General features: G+C 38.7%; 1 protein-coding gene across 1 annotated transcript; it reads right to left on the bottom strand.

The window, feature by feature from the left end:
- Nucleotides 1-10,608: 10,608 nt before the first annotated feature.
- Nucleotides 10,609-16,292, bottom strand: LOC144639133 (visual pigment-like receptor peropsin). The gene is made up of 4 exons (XM_078498382.1): nucleotides 15,813-16,292; nucleotides 15,420-15,688; nucleotides 13,282-13,577; nucleotides 10,609-11,921 (listed from the first exon to the last, which is right to left on the bottom strand). Exon 4 carries the CDS (start codon nucleotides 11,839-11,841, stop codon nucleotides 10,942-10,944), a length of 900 nt encoding a protein of 299 aa, XP_078354508.1. The 5' UTR covers nucleotides 11,842-11,921; nucleotides 13,282-13,577; nucleotides 15,420-15,688; nucleotides 15,813-16,292; the 3' UTR covers nucleotides 10,609-10,941.
- Between the last annotated feature and the right edge of the window lie 1,980 nt (nucleotides 16,293-18,272).

An 18,272-nucleotide genomic window follows, 5' to 3' on the forward strand; every position in this document is an offset into this window, starting at 1 on the left:
GGCTGTATTCAGTCAAATTTCAGTTCAATTTCAGTTCTCGTCATTTCTTTTCTTTTTTCTATCAAACTTGTCTTGTCGCACTTTATTTCATATCTGTCTGCAAATTTGCGTCACACGTCACCATCACATGAAGACGACGAAGAAACCAACAAAAGCCTGGGGACAGATCAACATTATTGTTAATGAAAGAGAAAATGCTCTTCGCAGAAAATGGCGTAAGACCTTATGATTCGATTATTATGGAACACATTAGCGAAAATAGAAACAGAGAAAAATCAGCATTAACATTAATATACACGGTCTTAAATGAAAATAAATCGTCGAACTTTGTTGTTCCCTTTTACTTGATACTAACTAGACAGGTAATAGATAATCTTTCGAAATGAAACTTTCCCAAACCAGATAATTGTAAAAATATATAAGCTTAGTTAAAGGCCACTCTGCACGATGTAAATTTGGCAAAAACAAAAATACATTGCAAAAGTATAAGGCTCATATTTGCAACAAGGCGGAAAATACCACAAGTTCTTGGCTTTAAATTGCACAAAGCGTCATCACAGCAGAAGTCGACAGTCAGATACTCTGTCCTACTCTGTTCTATGTTTTTGGTTTCTTTGTTTGTTTTTTGGTCGGACCGCCTTAAAAGGACAACAACCAATCACAAACGCGCTTGCGAACTGTCCAATCACAGGGCTAGCGTGAAACACATGACTAAAACGGTGTTTTCAAAGAGTAATCTCGTTTTACTTTGACACAGTGACCTTGGCGATATATCACGAACCCTGCCATGTGCAATGGAAAGAACGTATTTTACCGACGATTTAATGGTTTTATTTTTTTATAGTTCGACCATCATGCCTCCATCTTGAGGCTGGGGGACTATTTACAATATAAACGAAGACAAACAAGAAGGCAGGCAAACTAAACTAATTACAATATAATTTAACTACAATCCGACGCGATTAAAATCTGTTTTAGAGAAACATGTTTGTCACTGAAACAAATTCCCCCTGCATTGCCCGGTTAAATTTTGTAATAGGTCTAAAACTTTTGTGAAAATGTCGTTAATGTTGTTCAAGCAGTTATTTATTTATTTTTTATTGGGGCTGTGCGTAATTTTGTTAATATTGTAACATTTTATTATTACATTATGATCGATAAGTGGTAATTTCCACTGCCATTTTTCGTAGCGAACGCTTAATTGTTGATCGTTTTCAATCTTAATATTTCAACAAAACAAGCACACCCGTTTTTAATAACTAATAAGTTAAGCGGTTTTCTAACCGTCAAACAAACATTTAGTAAAATCAAACTGACTACAAAATTCGGTATTTTTTCGGAGAGAATCGTGAATAAGAACTGAGCGATCGTCGACGTCGTGGTCTCAGATAGAGTGAGGACTCTAACTTAACAGAAGTCTCGTTCGAAAATTAATACGTAAAGATACGGACTATAAATGACCTCTGACTTGGCACCACTTCCACTATGTACTTTGCTACTTGAATAAAATGTTTTTCCCTAGTGTAAGGCCTGTCCAAACGGGAAATGTTTGGCGATCAAACATGATCAAACATTTTTTGGTGAACAAACATGATGACGTTATACCGAGTGTCCAAACGGTATCAAACTTTTTTAATAAACAATAAAAATAAGCCCCAAGGAACTGGATCGAAAACCATTTTTTTTTTTTTTTCTTAATTAAATCGTTTTTTTTTTTTTTTTTCCCTTTTTGATTTTTCTTTTTTTTCTTCTTTTTTTCTTTCCCCCTTTTCTCTTTTTTCTTTAATTTTTTTTTTTTAAAAAAAAAACCCCCCCCCGCCCCGGTTCCTCACACAAATATATATTTTTTTTTTCCCCCCCCCCCCCCTCTTTTTTTTTCTTTTTTTTTTCCTTTTTTTTCCCCCCCCCCCTATAAAACTTTTAAAAAAAACCCGGCGGTAAAAAAAAAAAAAAAAAAAAAAAAACCCCCCAACCCCCGCCCCCACAAAAAAATATAAAAAAAACCCCCAAAAAAAAAAAATATTTAAATAAAAAAATAATAAAAAAAAAACAAAAAAAAACAAAAAAAAAAAAAAATGGACACTGATTAGTTTAAATCAGTTATAGCACGTGCACAACCACTGATTGGCTGCTTTAAACTGGTTAATTGCGCAAATGCTCGTGCGATTACGCACTTAGCACGTGCAGTTACGCACTTCAGTAAATCTAAAGCGCGCGTCCGAAGTGAAATTTAAATCCACTTTTAGACGAACACCAATCACAATCGCTTTTACGATTTGACAAAAACAAAAATAGATTGTAAAAGTATTAGGCTCATATTTGCAACGAGGAAAATAACACAAGTTCTTGGTTTATATGTACACAAAAGAACGTCGTCACAGCAGAAGTCGACAATCAGATACTCTGTACAACTCTGCTCTATGTTTTTGGTTTCTATGTTTTTTGTTTTTTTGTTTTTTTATCTATCGGGCCGCCTTAAAAGGACAACAACCAATCACAAATGCGCTTGCGAACTGTCCAATCACAGGGCTAGCGTGAAACACGTGACTAAAACGGTGTTTTCAGAGAGTAACCTCGTTTTACACACTGACCATGGCGCTATATTACGAACATTGCCATGTGCAATAGAAAGAACGTGTTTTACCGACGATTTTATGGTTGAATATTTCAATAGTTCGACCATCATGCCTCCATCTTGAGGCTGAACAGGACAGGTTTTAGATTAGATTTAGATTTAGATTTACAATGTAGCATTTTTATCTACTTGAAAGGACATTTTTTGTTCGCAAATTCCGCATACATTCAAGATGTATGCCAAACATAAAACTATTACAAACTATGAATAATATTTTATTTTCTAGTTTACTATTTTTATTTATTTAGGGAATAAACGCCATGTACCCAACTAACTTAATTATCTATAGTCAACTTAGTTAAATGGGGAGGCCGAACACGCATAAGCTTTCTAGTTTCTTTTCGGTCTCCCCGCCACTTTTTCTTTGTAACTTTTTGAAATTATTTTATTTTATCCTGTTTTTGTATTTTTTGTGTGGTAAATAAAGTAAATAAAATATTCTCCTGGCTGGGGGATTTAACGGGGAAAAACTATTCACAATGTAAACGAAGACAAACAAGCAGGCAGGCAAACTAAACTAATTACAATAATTTATCTACAATCCATGTTTGTCACTGAAACAAATTATGATATCATATTATTGCATTGGCCGGTTCAATTTTGTAATAAGACTACAAATATTTGTGGAAATGTCTTTATGTTGTTCAAGCAGTTATTTATTTATTTGTGGTGTGCGTAATTTTGTTAATACTGTAACATTTTATTATTTTATTATCATTCGATTAGTAGTAATTTCCACTGCCATTTTTCGTAGCGAACGCTTAATTGATCGTTCTCAATCTTGATATTTCAAAAAACAAGTACACCAGTTTCTAAGCACTAATACGTAAAGTGTTTTTTTTAACCGTCAAACAAACATTTAGTAAAAACAAACTGACTACAAAATTCGGTATTTCCCGGAGAGAATCGTGAAAAAGAACTGAGCGATCGTCGACGTCGTTGTCCCCGATAGAGTAAGGACTCTAGCTTAACATAAGTCCCGTTCAAAAATAAATAATAAGTAAATTAGAATTTCTTACCTTTTGTTAATACAGCCAAAAAACTTGACTATAACGATGACTTTTAGCACCACGTAGTATTTTTTTTATTATATATATATATATATATATGCACGCTTTTTGCCAGACTTTACTATTTGAATAAAATGTTTTTCCCTAGTGTAATGGACACTGATTGGTTTAAATCAATTGTAGCATTTGCGCAATTAAAATTGCGCAAATGCTCATGCGATCACGTACTTAGATCGTGCAGTTACGCACTTAAGTATATCTATAGCGCGCTTCCGAAGTGAAATTTATATCCACTTTTAGACGAACACCAATCACAATCGCTTTTACGAGCTACTGAACCAATCATAAAGCTACAATAGGCTACTTTCGATATATGAAAATTTATCTTGACAGCGAGGCCTTGGAGAAAACATGCGCATTAGGACCTCCGATTACGCACTTAGGTCTTGTAATTACGTACGTACTTAGTACATCTAAAGCGCGCGTCCGAACAGAAGTTTATATCCACTTTTAGACGTACACCAATCACAATCGCTTTTACTAGCTACTGAGCCAATCATAGAACTAAGCTACCATTGGTTACTTTCGATATATTAAAATTTATCTTGACAACGAGGCCAAACAAAAGAAATGAATAAACATGTTTGATTGTGTCCTCGATCGCTACCAAGTTGAATTTTAATACATCGAAAGTGGCCTATTGCCGAGTTGACATATTAAACGTGGCAGGCTGGAAAAACGACGTTTTAAGGGATTACGTGGGTTCCTCTTCCAGTTTGCTTTTCACACTACGCGCTTAGCGAGAGTTACAAACATTTAAATTTCAGAGGAAGCATAAAGCTCGCCATTGGAAACTTCTAATTCCTTAAAAAAAATGGATCGACGCAATCTGTTTAGTTTGAAATTTGAACTGCCATGAAAGAAATATTTTACCTGGTATTCTATTGAACCACTTTGGCTTTTCGGGCAGCGATAACCAAAACACTCTACGACTCAAGTAATTAGAGCGGTTTTCACTTGAGTGTCGAAAGTAATTCGTAATTGCTTTGGTTTTGCATTACTTCGCTTACTGATTGGTTTAAAAATCTCGCGCCACTTTCTGAACCAATCAGAAGTAAAACCAAAACCAATCGTGACTCGCTCACATACGTTTTCCCGCGCTTCGCGTCGGCTACAAGTATTTACTTTGCGTTTTGATTGGTTTACTGGATTGTTTGTGTCTGTTTTGATTGGCCAGAATGATTGCTTTGGTTTTGGTTTTACGACACTCATTTGAAAACCGCTCTAAACAGCCTACAAGGATTACCGAATCATCCGAGACTTTAATCGACGATCCCCCCCCCCCCCCCCCCCCCCGCCGATGTCTTTGCACCCATATTCAGTTACCAGTTATGGAACCCTGGCAAAAATATCTTCTGCCAAACCAACACTCCACGGAATTGAAGTTTTTTAAAAGGATTGCCAACAGATTTACGAGTCTGCATTTCGTCGCAAGTAATCTGGGTTCGGGAACTAGCTGCTTGAACAATAGTAAATGCGATTGGCGCTAAACTTGATAAGGTAGAGGAGCTGTCAAACAAAGAGAACAATTTTCTAAAGAGTGAGAAATTTAATAAGTTCATTTTAGGCATAATAAAGAGTTGCATTCGAGGGCGATGAGATCGCCTATTTAGAAAAACACAAATACGAATCACTGCGCTGCACACGGAACCTCAGTCCGCTCCTACAGGTTTACAAAAGCGCGGATCGACCCCCAGGAGAGGCGACAAATGCTTCATGTTAAACAAACATGCTATTTCACAATGTTTCAGTTACCAGGAGTTATGATTCACAATTTAGAATTCACCTGTCATGTTCATCTCACTGGGGCTAAAGAAAAAGCGTTCCAAGCCAGTTTACGTGACTTCTAGAAGTTATAAAGACTTCGACCCTGACTCCTTTCTAAATGATTTGAGTTGCGCTCCATGGTCGGTTATCGATTGTTTTGAGGACGTAGATGATAAACTAAATGCTTTCAATTTACTATTCAACCCTCTTCTAAACTACCATGCGCCTATCAAGAAAGTTAAGTTGCGAAGCCGACCAAACCCATGTGTCACTGATGAGATTTGTTCCTTAATGAGTACTAGAGATTACTGGAGAAAGATCGCAAGGAAAACTAAAGATTCCTTGGTCTGGGCTGCCTACAGGAATTTTAAGCGGGAAGTTAAGCGTGATTTAAGATTAGCTGAACGGGAACATGTTGAAAACCAGATAAGAAACAACCCCAATAATACGAGATGTGTCTGGAAAACTACCGATTCCGGAGCCCCCCGCAAGCCCCCCCACAAGGCCCACACCGAACAACTCCGAAGCCCCCGGAAGCCCCCCACAGATGAAGACTGAGGGCGTGGCGCGCACGCACCCCCGAGCGCGAACGCCGAGCGGAAGCCCCGCAGCCCCCCCACGAGGGGGGGGGGTATACGATCATGTATTCCCAAAACATCTGTGAACAGAAAGTCTTTTAGCGACAATGATGATGCAGTGGTCAAAGAGTTTAATGAATTCTTCACTTCTGTCGGTCAAAACACAGTTGGAAAAATTTCCTCGTTGGCAAATGAATGCAGTTATGACCTCACACAGTCATCATTTGTGCCAAGGTGCTATCACTCTTTACAACAGTTTTCATTTAGACCTGTCAACTGCGGCGAAGTTGAAAAGGTAATTACATCAATGCCAAGTGATAAGGCCCCTGGGATTGATAAAATCAGCATACGTGTGATCAACCCGGGGGGGGGGTTCTCCTTTTTTGGTGGGGGGGGGCCCGCCGGGGGGGGGTTTTTTTTTAGGGTTTAAGGTAAAAAAAAAGGGGGGGTTTTTTATTTTTTTATTTGTATAAAAGGTGAAGTATTTTTTTTTTTTTTTTTTTTAAAAGTTTTTTTTATTTTTTTTTTCGTGGGTGTTTTTTTTTTTTTTTTTTTTTTTTTTTTTAAAAGATAAAAAAAAAAAAGAAGAGTTTTTTTTTTTTTTTTTTTTTTTTATATGTGAGAGGGGTATTTTTTTTAAAAAAAAAAAAAAAAAAAAGAAAAAAAATAAAAAAAAAAAAAAAAAAAAAGAAGGGGGGGGGGGGGGGGGGGGGGCCCCCCCCTCTTATTTTTTTTTTTCCCCCCCCCCCCCCCCCCGTGATCAAGCAAAGTCTTCCTGCTATTTTGCCATCTGTAACGTCCATAATAAATGAGTCCCTCGTAAGTAACACCTTTCCAACGCAATGGAAAACAGCTGAAGTGGTCCCTGTGTTGAAAGAAGGCGATCATGAAAAGCCAAATAACTACCGCCCGATTTCGCTATTGCCTGTTCTTTCAAAAGTATGTAAGCGTATCACTCTAAATCAACTCATGCCTTATCTGGAGGAGTACCGACTCTCTGTCCATCAAAGTGGTAATAAAAAATGGCATTCCACCGAGACGTCACTTATCTAGAGGGAGGAGGAGGAGAAGGCCAACAGGGAGGAGGGAGAAGGCAAAAAAAGGGAGGAGGGAGAAAGGCACAAAAAGAGGGAGGAGGGAGAAAGCGCAAAAGAGGGAGGAGGGAGATACTCTCCGCCCCTCCCCCCTCTATCTACACTTCTGATCGTATCTTAACCGCAATCGACCAAAAGAAAACATCAGCCGTAGTTCTTCTTGATATGAGTAAGGCATTCGATAGTGTCAACCATGATATACTGGTAAACGAACTACAAGATATTGGCTTGTCATCCTCTACCATCCAGTGGTTCAGGAGTTACTTGTCCAACAGGTACCAAGCTGTGCGTATAAATACTGCTCTTTCCGAGCCCCTGTCGATGAGGTTCGGTGTTCCCCAAGGAAGCATACTTGGGCCGCTGCTTTTTACAGTTTACACCAATGACTTACCATCAATCTCGCAACACTGTTCTACGGACTGTTATGTTGATGACACTTAGCCGGCTGATCGCAGACGACGGGATCGCAGACGACGAGAGGGCGCGACGCGAAGGAACACCGCGACGGGACCGGCGAGCAGACGACGCGAGACCAGCACCCGCGATCGCTGCGATCGGCGAAAAGGAACACATGCGATCGACGCGAATGCGACGCCCAATGATCGATCCCTCACACACTCACGATCGCGCGAGCGAATGGAACAGCGCCTCGATCTGCGATACACGGAGTGTGATGCGATCGTCGCGACCACTGCGACGTCAGATAGGAAACCAGGCTTAAACTTCTCATGTCATTCCGGGTCCAGGACTGTGAATCGACTATGGCTGCGATGAACGACGATCTTATTAAGCTACGAAACTGGTGTTTTGATAATAGGCTACTCCTGAATCCGGACAAGACTAAACTGATTGTATATGGAAGCCGGCAAATGATATCGAAACTTCAGGATTTTCGTCTTACCCTTCTGGGTAAGGAACTCCTACCCGTGGACTCTGTTAAGGACCTGGGTGTAGTGTTTGATAGTAAACTTTCATTTGATGACCACACAATTAATAATAATAACTAGTGGTACCCAGGTTAGAAAGGCGGGCAAATCCTCACTCACCTTCACCTTATTAAAAAAAAAAAAAAAACCCCTTACCTTTATTTTATATATAATAAAAATTAAAACAGTATCATCTTGTATGTCTGCTTTAGGGCAAATAAGTCGAGTTAAACATGTATTTAAGAAAGACATACTTGTTACAATAATTAATTCTCTAGTGTTTAGTAAGTTGTATTATTGCTCGTCCGTTTGGTCGAATACTTCTGTTAGCAATATACGCAAACTACAAGGGGTTCAGAACTTCGCTGCTCGCATAGTTTCCGGGACAAGGAAGTATGATCATGCAACTCCAGCCCTGAAAAACCTGAGATGGATTCCAGTTGAGTCCCACGTGTTTCTAAGAGACGCTATCTTAGCCTTTAAATCTATGACAGGTCAAGTACCAAACTATCTTCGATCTAATCTTATCTCCAGAGGGAACATCAGTGGTCGGGAGACCAGATCTTCTTCGCAGCTTAACATACCGAATTTTAAGACCAAGTCGGGACAACGATCTTTTTATTACAGAACTGTTGCTTTATGGAATGTGCTGCAACCTCATTTTAAATTAAGTGAATCCCTTATTATTTTTAAACGTAAAATGAAATCTGATCTTTTAAATCAGTTTTTAATGTCATAAACTCTACACGTGATTTTTATAGTTTTAGCAATTATTTTTTTTTTAGATAATTTTTAGCATTTTAAAGTATTTTTATTATATCATTGTAAATAGTTTTAATGTAAATAATTTTTATAGCCAATTTATTACATTTATTCTCTTTTTTTTTTCATTGTCCCTGAAAAGCCTCCATGGGGAGAGGACAATAAAATTTGTATTTGTATTTGTATTTGTATAATGGTGTAAAGAACGGGACGCAGTGTTCAATGGGAATGCAGTATGCACTTTAACCGCAAAACTCCGGCAAAATGTGACCGTAAGCTGCAAAGGGCCCATTGACGGCAGCGAAGAACGCAATCGCTTGTTAGGTTTTGAACTTAAGAGAAATCGTGTTCCTGAAAGGAGCAGTAACAAGGGTAGCTTTCTTACAGTTTATGACTCTTAAAGTCGTTTCCCCCCTCCCCTCCCCCCCCCCCCCGGTATAGCTCTCTTGTTGTCCCATCCTTACGGAGTTTTATACCATGCCATAGAAAATACAGCCAATCAGAATACAGGAAAGCCGTTGTATATTCGACGGTGTTCAACCCAACCTTCCCATCGTGCGCTGCAATCTTATTCTCGACGAAATTTAGTAAGCGAAAAAATACAAGGGACTCGTGGGATATTCCATAGTACACTACTCGAAAGCGCTACATAACTTGTATTTATGAGCTAAGGGCTTATAACCGAGAGTTGTACTTTACACACTTTTCGTGTGGAAAACAACAACGACGACGATAACAACAACTCCAGCTACGGCTGATGTGGTTTCCTCCTCGTAAACAGTAAATTCAACAACAACATCAACAACGACAACAACAAAACTTTATTTATATCACAGGAAATTCTTTCATATACTAAATACTCAAGGACACAGTAATTTACAATAATTTAAGGCTACTCATATATACATGTAGAACACTGTCGACTAATGTCTTAAGATACACCATATACCTTATTGTTACTTATTCTCGTGGGCACTTAATTTCGCGAAAATGAAACGGGCATATTTTGCGGGACTTAAATTTCGCGATTTGGCCAAAACGATACATTTAAAGAAACTAAATTTCGCGAAAATTGTCAAAAAACGGTCTGCATTAACAAACAGTAAGTCTCAAAATTGGCACAACTGATTTTAATTTTCCACAGCAATATATAGTTAAACTATATAACAAAACGAAATTTAAAACAGTTTAACATGTTCCTTTGTAACAAAGAAGAGTTAGTTTGACGACTGTACCAAGATATTTATGTAGAAAACTGACCGTAAAGTTGATTAATTTAAACGAATTTTATAGAATGGGTATTAAAGTTCACGTCGTTATTTTTCGCGAGAACCTTTTTCGCGGGTCTTTAATTTCGCGATTTTCAAAAAAAATCGCGAAATTTTTTGAAAATAGCAGAAAAAGTCAAAATGCAGTACAAAGATTGACGTGCTTTTGGAATTTGCAAACTTTGGAAGACCGAGCTTATTTACATCGAAAATACTTTTACAAAGCAACCCTTGTAATACATGTTTAAAACAATAGTTGCAAGTTATTTTAAGTAATTTATAATAATATTTGATATACAGTCATAATAATATTTAATATTAATACAGTAAAAACCCGCGAGTAAGAACCTAGTTTTTCCAGGTTAGCCTAAACAGGTTCTTACATAAATGGTAGTTAACACAAATTTAGGCTATTTAGGTCCTTAATAGGTTCTTATTTTCTGAGAAAAAATTTACATTGTTGCTAATAGAATTTTTAGTGCTATTCGGCTTATTATTTGTAAAAAAAATTGCATACCACACAAGTGTTTAGCATGTAAAAATGAAGCACTTATCATTCAGAACATGAAATTGTATACATGTACAGTAAAGCGTTGTCCACTATTTATACATCTGGGTAGGGAGAGGCATTCTAAGAGCATAGCTTTTTGCCCATGAACACAATGACCTTGCAAGGGCTAGAACCCGAACCACTCGATCCGGAGTACAGCGCACTAACCATTAGGCCACCGCGCCTTCATTTGAGGAAATTGTGTCATCTGAAAACTTTATCTCCTTGAAAAGGTTCTTCACCCCTACACTAAACCATAAGGCCACCTCGCCTACATTTGAGGAAATTGAGTTAAATTGAGTTATTTGAAAACGTTATCTCCTTAAAAAGCTTCTTTACCCCTTTTCTAAATCTCTTGTACCGAATAACGTAGATAATCGGGTTGAGAAACACAGATGTTTTGGCAAATATGGCAGGAATAGTAGAAGCCAGTGGAGATATGTGCTCAGGTTTACCGAATGCTAAGTAAAACGACACGACACCATAGGGCGTCCAAACCACGAAGAAACCAGCTACTATTATGAAAGCAGTCAAGGCCACTTTCTTTTGACCAAGTACAACCTCTAATGTTTGGTGTGCTTCGTTACCCCATTTGCGTTTTCCCCTTTTTGCCATTTGTTGTAAATCGTAGTAGATAATCGCATACGATAGAACCATGGAAACAGCAGGACCTGTAAAGAAAATCACAAAAACGCAAATGATGAACGAAGAATGAACATACCCATCTGACCGCCATTTTACTGAGCATGTGGCTCCAGTGCCTTCTTCGCCATAAGACGACCAGCCAAACAGTGGAAGGATGCCCAACAGTGCTGCAAATACCCAGAGGAAAGCAATGATTTTTAGCATCTGTTTGCGAGTGAGTTCTGCTGTCATTGGGCGATGGGTTTTCCAGCACTTTTCAACTGCAAGGACTGTGTGATGTAACATGGTACCGAAGCCAACGGTGGCATTAGCGCATGCGTACCAACTGCATCCATTTGCGCCAAATGGCCACGAGCCGCGGAAGTTTGCAACTGCTCCAAAAGGCATCACAAATAAAGCCAACACGCCGTCTGCTATGGCGATGCTTAGGATTGGCAGATCTGACACAGTTAGCAGATGTCGGTTCTTGTTGAAAGTCAAAATTGTGATAGTGTTGAGTATGATTCCCAGCGCAATCTGACCACTGAAGATCCAAGCTACGTACATGTTATATCTCTTCTTGCCTTTCAGGGTAGTTGTTGCTGTGGTTTTCCTTTTTCCTGTCTTTTTCACCCTGAAGAAGAGTACTGAAGGAAAAATAAAGTTAAAGTTTGTCTTCATTTCATTATGAAAGACTGCAAAAGTGGATGCCTTTTAAAACAACTGATGAAGTTCATTTTGAGATGCTTATCTTTACGAGATAATCTTCTATCGAATGAAAATGATGTAACACATACGTTAATTATTTTTCTTTTTTTCCTATTACTTGATTATGATCGTTATAAGTTTCGCTTTAGTTAACTTTTACACTTTTGCAATACTGTATGTATTTATAGTCATGCCGAAATAAGGCTTGTTGTTGTTGTTGTTGTCAAATATGACCCAGTGGTATTCTGGGTAGACAGCCTTGGTAAGCTTAGTGATATCACTTTTATTGATATTAAGATATTTTTCTTTTCTTTTCATCATTTATGCAACCTGTCTTACTTATGTCCATTCTGTCACAGACGACGATCTAGACGTGTGTTGGTCGGAGCTAGCAGGGCGAGAAACACTCAGAATCGTCTCGGCACTCAGTCAATTCAGGACGTCGAAAAGACGCCCAGTCCGACCGGTACCCATTTATACTACTGGGTAGAGCGAGTCACTGCGAGCGTTAGAAAGTGCACTGTCGAAAAAACAACAGAGTGACTCCGGCCAGGGCTAAAAACGTGATCTGTCAATCTGGCGTTCAACGCATTAAACATTAGGTCTAGCAAGCACATTTGGTCTTCCCGATTTTTTAATGAAAAATAAAATGCTTTAAAACAATAGGATTCATAACCTGTCTTTGGTTTTTGAACATCCATGATTTCTCGATCCGAAAATTGGTTCAGAAAAACGTGACTCGTTGCTAAACACGTGTCTCAAAAACAAACAAACACCGCTCGCCCCCTTTGCATGATAATTAGATTAACGCACTGCTAAAATTTTAGAATTAGAGTTAAGGAATGTGTTTTCTATTCCTTTTATTTCTCCTTTATCGTTTTGTTGGCAAAAAAGATTACGTCGAAAAAAAGGAAGTACACAAAAAACAATATTACTCACCCTAGCGTAATAATATTTAAATGCCTTAAATTGTCTTTATACAAGCCGCTTAAAAATTGAACGAACTGATGTCAATACGCGTTTAAATCTCGTTTAGAGAAATTCAATGATTTATCCGTCAAAGACAGGCCTTTGAAAGTATTTAGTACTATTAAGTACCAAAACAAAGTGCTATTGCTATTCAGATTGCTGGTTATGTAACAGAGGCGTTCTTTTAGGTCAAGCCTACAGCATATCCTTAATTAAGCACCCTACGATAATCAACCAGCACAAAATTTGTGCTCAAAAGTTGCTCAAAATTTTTGACATATCAAAAATAATTTCACAGCTTCACGGCCGTAATATTATTTAGATAACTACCTCTTTTCGTTAAAGACCTTTGCTCCCAGGTTTGCTCGTACCTTTAACGTTCCACGTACTTAGATACCAAGGTTCAAGAAGCTTCCAATGTTTTTGCTTCTCGTTTCGGGCCGGTGAAAAACACCGCCTGTGCAATTCGTCTCGAACCGTTTGTTCAGCTTCTGTGACGTCAATGATTTTAAACCAATCACAGCACGGCTTATTTTCCTGTAGACATGAACGGAAAAGGCTGAAAATCTGTCCATGCTTGAAGAATTTTCTGATGGGCTTTCGAATATTTCCGATGAAGACGGCTTCTGTAAGACAAAAAATGAGCCAAGATACTTAGGACTTATCCACGCAGTTATGGTTGTCTAATGGGCTCCTGTAATCAAGGCCAGTCGAGCAGGAGATGGGCAAGAAAATCACTTCACCTGAAGATACGCGACGCGCGAAGGTTTTTCTCCTCCTCGCGTGTCGCGTCTCCTCGTGCGAAAGCATCATGAACCAAGAGAAAACGAACTATTCTGTAGAGTTAGGGGATCCAGTACATCTATTTCGCCTCAGTGGTCCTTGCAAATTTACGTTTGAACTGATTATATCAACAAGAAATCTTCACTAGTTAGCCATTAACTACCATCATATATTTTGAATTTATATTTTTTGAGCCGTTATTTTTCTTTCACCGATTATATAAAGCCGAAGAATGTACATTTACATAGCAACCCTTGTAATATACGTTTAAAACAATAGTTGCAAAGTTATTTTAGGCAAGATCTGATTTACCTTCAGTAATTTATTATATAATCTAGAAGAATTACCAGGATTTTTTTTTTTGAGAAAAAATCATATTTTTACGCTGTAAAAGATATGATATCTTTCACTTGTGAAGATATCGATTTGGTCACGTTTGCTGACGAGTTTGCCATGTTTTAATGGTGAATGAGCCAAAGTTTATCGATATTAAATCGACACATCTTCGTATCTTCCTCGGCAATCTTCGCAAATCTTAATTAATTTTCGGAAATTTTCGTAAAAAGTTCGGAAACATTCGTATGAACTTCGAACAGCATTTTGAAAACCTTCGGCGATCTTCGAAAATAGGTCGGAAATCTTCGAAGAATCGTCAAAAACCCCGTTATAAGTGGTGTATAAAATAAACAAAGTAATACATGGTTGCTTTAAGATATGAAATTTATATATCGAGTTGAACACTCGAAGATAAAATGCATATCTCCACGCAACCATGTATTATCCTCTATATATCAACTGCGCGTTCTATTCTTACTTGTTGAAATAATGCTTTGTCCTTCAAAGGCCGGCCAGGCCAAAAAAAGATCAAATACTATTAAGTTCTGATAAATAAGTGTACCAAAGCATACCGTTAATTATGCACCGAGCAAAAATTTCAGTCAAAATTTTGACACATCAAAGATAATTCTCACAGATTTACGATGTTACCTCTTTCCGTTAAAACCTTTGCTCACTAGTAATCTTGTACATTTAATTTCCTGTCCACAAACTAAGATAGCAAATCTACCTAAATTTTCTTGTTAATTTACCAAATGTTGCAATTTTTTGCTTCTCGTTTCGGGCCGGTGCAAAATATCATCTGCGGAGCCGATTGATTCGTGTCTGCGACGTCAATGGTTTTAAACCGATCACAATAAAACTTATTTTTTTATGGAGACATGAACCAAAAAAGCTGAAAATCTGTTCATGTTTGGAGACTTTAAAATGTAAATGTAAAATGTAAATACAATTTTAAAGTCCATACGTGGGACGAGGTTTCCCTCCGTGTCCGGGCCAGGGGCTCATTTTTAAGGGGTGGGATTTTTAAATTTTATTTTGATTTTTTTTTTTTTTTTTTTTTGGGGGGGAAAAAAAAGGAGAAAACCCGAAAAAAAACCCCGGGGGAGAGAAAAAAAAAAAAAAAAAAAATAAACCCAATTTGCCCCGGGGGGCGGGAAAACCCCCCCCCCCCCTTTGGGGGGGGGGGGCCCCCCCCCCCCCCCCCCCCCCCCCCCCCCCCCTGATATGGGCTTTCGAATAAATTGTCTTTCCGCAAAAATAAGCAAAAGTAATGAGCTAAGGTGGGACTTATATACTGCGTTATGGTACTACTTAGATCACTGATAACGTAACATAAGCGTTCGTACCTAAAGCATACCCTTAATTATGCACCGCACTGCTAGGCTGGAAATCTGTCCATGCTTGGAAACTTTCTGACATCGTCTTTCGAATAAATTGTCTTTCTGATGAAGACGGCTTCTGTAAAGCAAAAAATGAGCTAAGGTAATGAGCTAAGGTAGGACGCATCCACTAAGTTATGGTACTATTCAGATTGCAGATTACGTAACAGAGGCGTTCGGAGATCCAAAAAGGCTGAAAATCTGTCCATTCTTGGAGAGTTTTCTGACGACGGCTTCTGTAAGGCAAAAAAAAAGCTAAGGTAGAACTTATCTACTAAGTTATGGTACAATTTAAATTGCTGATTACGTAACAGAGGCGTTCGTACTGTTGTGCAATAATAATATTATTGAGATAAGTACCTCTCTTTGGTAGAACTTTTGCCCACTGGTTTGTAATTTTGAAGTCATCTTGTATATTTAACTGTCCACGAACTTAGACATCAAATGTTCTGGGATATTCCAATTGAGAATGGAACTGTTTCTGATATTTAAGCAGTCGTGTTCCGCCTGTTGTTTCAAGATTAATACCCTTCGCGGAACCGATTGATCAATTTTCGTGACGTCAACAATTCAGTTTTTTACCAATCACAGCAGTTTTTTCGTTACGGTAAACGACCTTTGCCTTTTGGAGGATGGCTGTTTATTTGCGGGCTAACTTTGATTCTGTGAGATTCCAAATATTGTTTTGGTTGCATTTCTGGAGAAGGAGATTATTGGGTTGATGAGTGCAGAGGTCTTTGCAAAAACAGCTGAGATGGAATGAAAAAGAAGTTAGCCATCTTCGACGTCGTTGTCTCAGGTAGAGTGAGGACTCTAGCTTAACATACCGTATTTACTCGAATAAGCGCCGCGGCGCTTATTAAATTTTTTGCGCCTCAAGTGCGGTGCTTATTTAAAATTTGGACGCCACAAAAAATCTTATCTTTTACTGCTGTTGAAAATAAGCGTCTTTTGATTGTCAGTATTTGTCTCTTGCTGAGACAGAAGTGGCGCTAGCTGTCGTGGCAAAGTTTGCGGTCTTCATAACATTTACAGAACTACGTATTGTAAGAGTGTTGAATAGAAAAACTAATGGGAGAGCGATAAAACAATCACTCATAACTGCAAAACATCGCTTTTGATGCAAAGAAATGTTCAAGCTTGTTTTAGAGTTGCTTTGAAGTGTCGTTTTAAGTTAAACGAAATTCTTCAAATAAGCACCGCATCGGGACTGCGGCGCTTATTCAGGGCGGCGCTTATTAAGTTTTTGTCCCAAATGTGGCGCTTATTCGAGGGCGGCGGTAATTCGGGGGCGGCGCTTATTCGAGTAAATACGGTAAGTCTTGTTTGAAAATGGAAATAAGTTATTATAATTGCTTACCCTCTGAGCTTTTAAAAAGTAATTCTCGTTCAAAAGTAAATAACAAGTAAATTTGAATTTCTCTCCTTTTGTTAATACAGCCAAAAAACTTGACTGACTATAACGATGACCATTGACTTAACAACACTTACACTATGCACTATTATGTTCTTTCCTAGTGTAGGATACGAGGGGGGGGAGGGGGGGGGGGGGGGGGGGGGGGGGGGGGGGGGGGGGGGGGGGAGGGGGTTTTTTTTTTTTTTTTTTTTTTTTTTCCCCCCCCCCCCCCCCCCCCCCCCCCCCCCCCCCCCCCCCCCCCCCCCCCCCCCCCCCCCCCCCCCCCCCCCCCCCCCCCCCCATGGATACTGATTGGTTTAAATCAGTTGTAGCACGTGCACAACCACTGATTGGCCGCTTTAAACAGATTAATTGTGCAAATGCTCATGCAATTACGCCCGGGGATTACGCACTTAGATCCTGCAGTTACGCACTTAAGTACATCTAAACCGGGGGGGGGGGGTTCTCTCTTTTTTCTGCTTTTTGTGGGGGCCCCCGCCGGGGGGGTGTTTTGCGGTGGATTTGTAAGGGGGGGGGGTTGTTAGGTTTTTTTTTTTTTTGGGGGGGGTGTTATTTTTTTTTTTTTTTTTTTTTTTTTTTTTTTTTTTTTTTTTTTTTTTTTTTTTTTTTTTTTTTTTTTTTTTTTTTTTTTTTTTTTTTTTTTTTTTTTTTTTTTTTTTTTTTTTTTTTTTTTTTTTTGTTTGTTTTTTTTTTTTTTTTTTTTTTTTGGGTTGGGGGTTTTTTTTTTTTTTTTTTTTTTTTTTGTTGGGGTGTGGGTGGGGGGGGGGGGCCCCCCCCCCCATATTTTTTGTCCCCCCCCCCCCCCCATCTAAAGCGCGCGCCCGAACTGAATTTTTTATCCCTTTAAGACGTACACCAATCACAACCTCTTTTACTAGCTACTGAACTAATCATAGAGCTACAATAGGCTACTTTCAATATATTAAAATTTATCTTGACAACGAGGCCAAGAAAAAAGAAAGGAATGAACATGATTGATTATGTCTTCTAGGCCTCGCTCCCAACTGAATTTTAAAATATTGAAAGTAACCTATTGCAGGTTGACATGTTTAACTTGGCATGCTGGAAAAACGGCGTTTTTAATTCATTTAAAGGCTGACGTGGGTTCCCCTTACAGTTTGCTTCTCACACTTCGCGCTTAGTGAGAGAGGAAAAGTTACAAAGGTTTGAATTTCAGAGGAGGCATATAGCTCGCCATTGGAAACTTCTAATTCCATCCGTCTGCCTACAAAGCCCACTACTCCTCCCCCACTGATATAAGTCCTCCAATGCAAACTCCAATACGACAGGTACGGAGGTCATCGCTGCGTGAAGGTAGGCTGGTCGCCAATGCTTCAGTTCTCAAGAAATTCACTTAAAGACAGAATACACGTCAACTGCATGGGAAGCTATATATAGTATAT

Source organism: Oculina patagonica, chromosome 14, assembly GCF_052425735.1.
Source record: "Oculina patagonica isolate OP01 chromosome 14, crgOcupat, whole genome shotgun sequence".
NCBI lineage: Eukaryota > Metazoa > Cnidaria > Anthozoa > Scleractinia > Oculinidae > Oculina > Oculina patagonica.

Coding starts and splice junctions, on each gene's coding strand:
- LOC144639133 (XM_078498382.1), bottom strand. CDS start 11,841: ATGTACGTAGCTTGGATCTTCAGTGGTCAGATTGCGCTGGGAATCATA.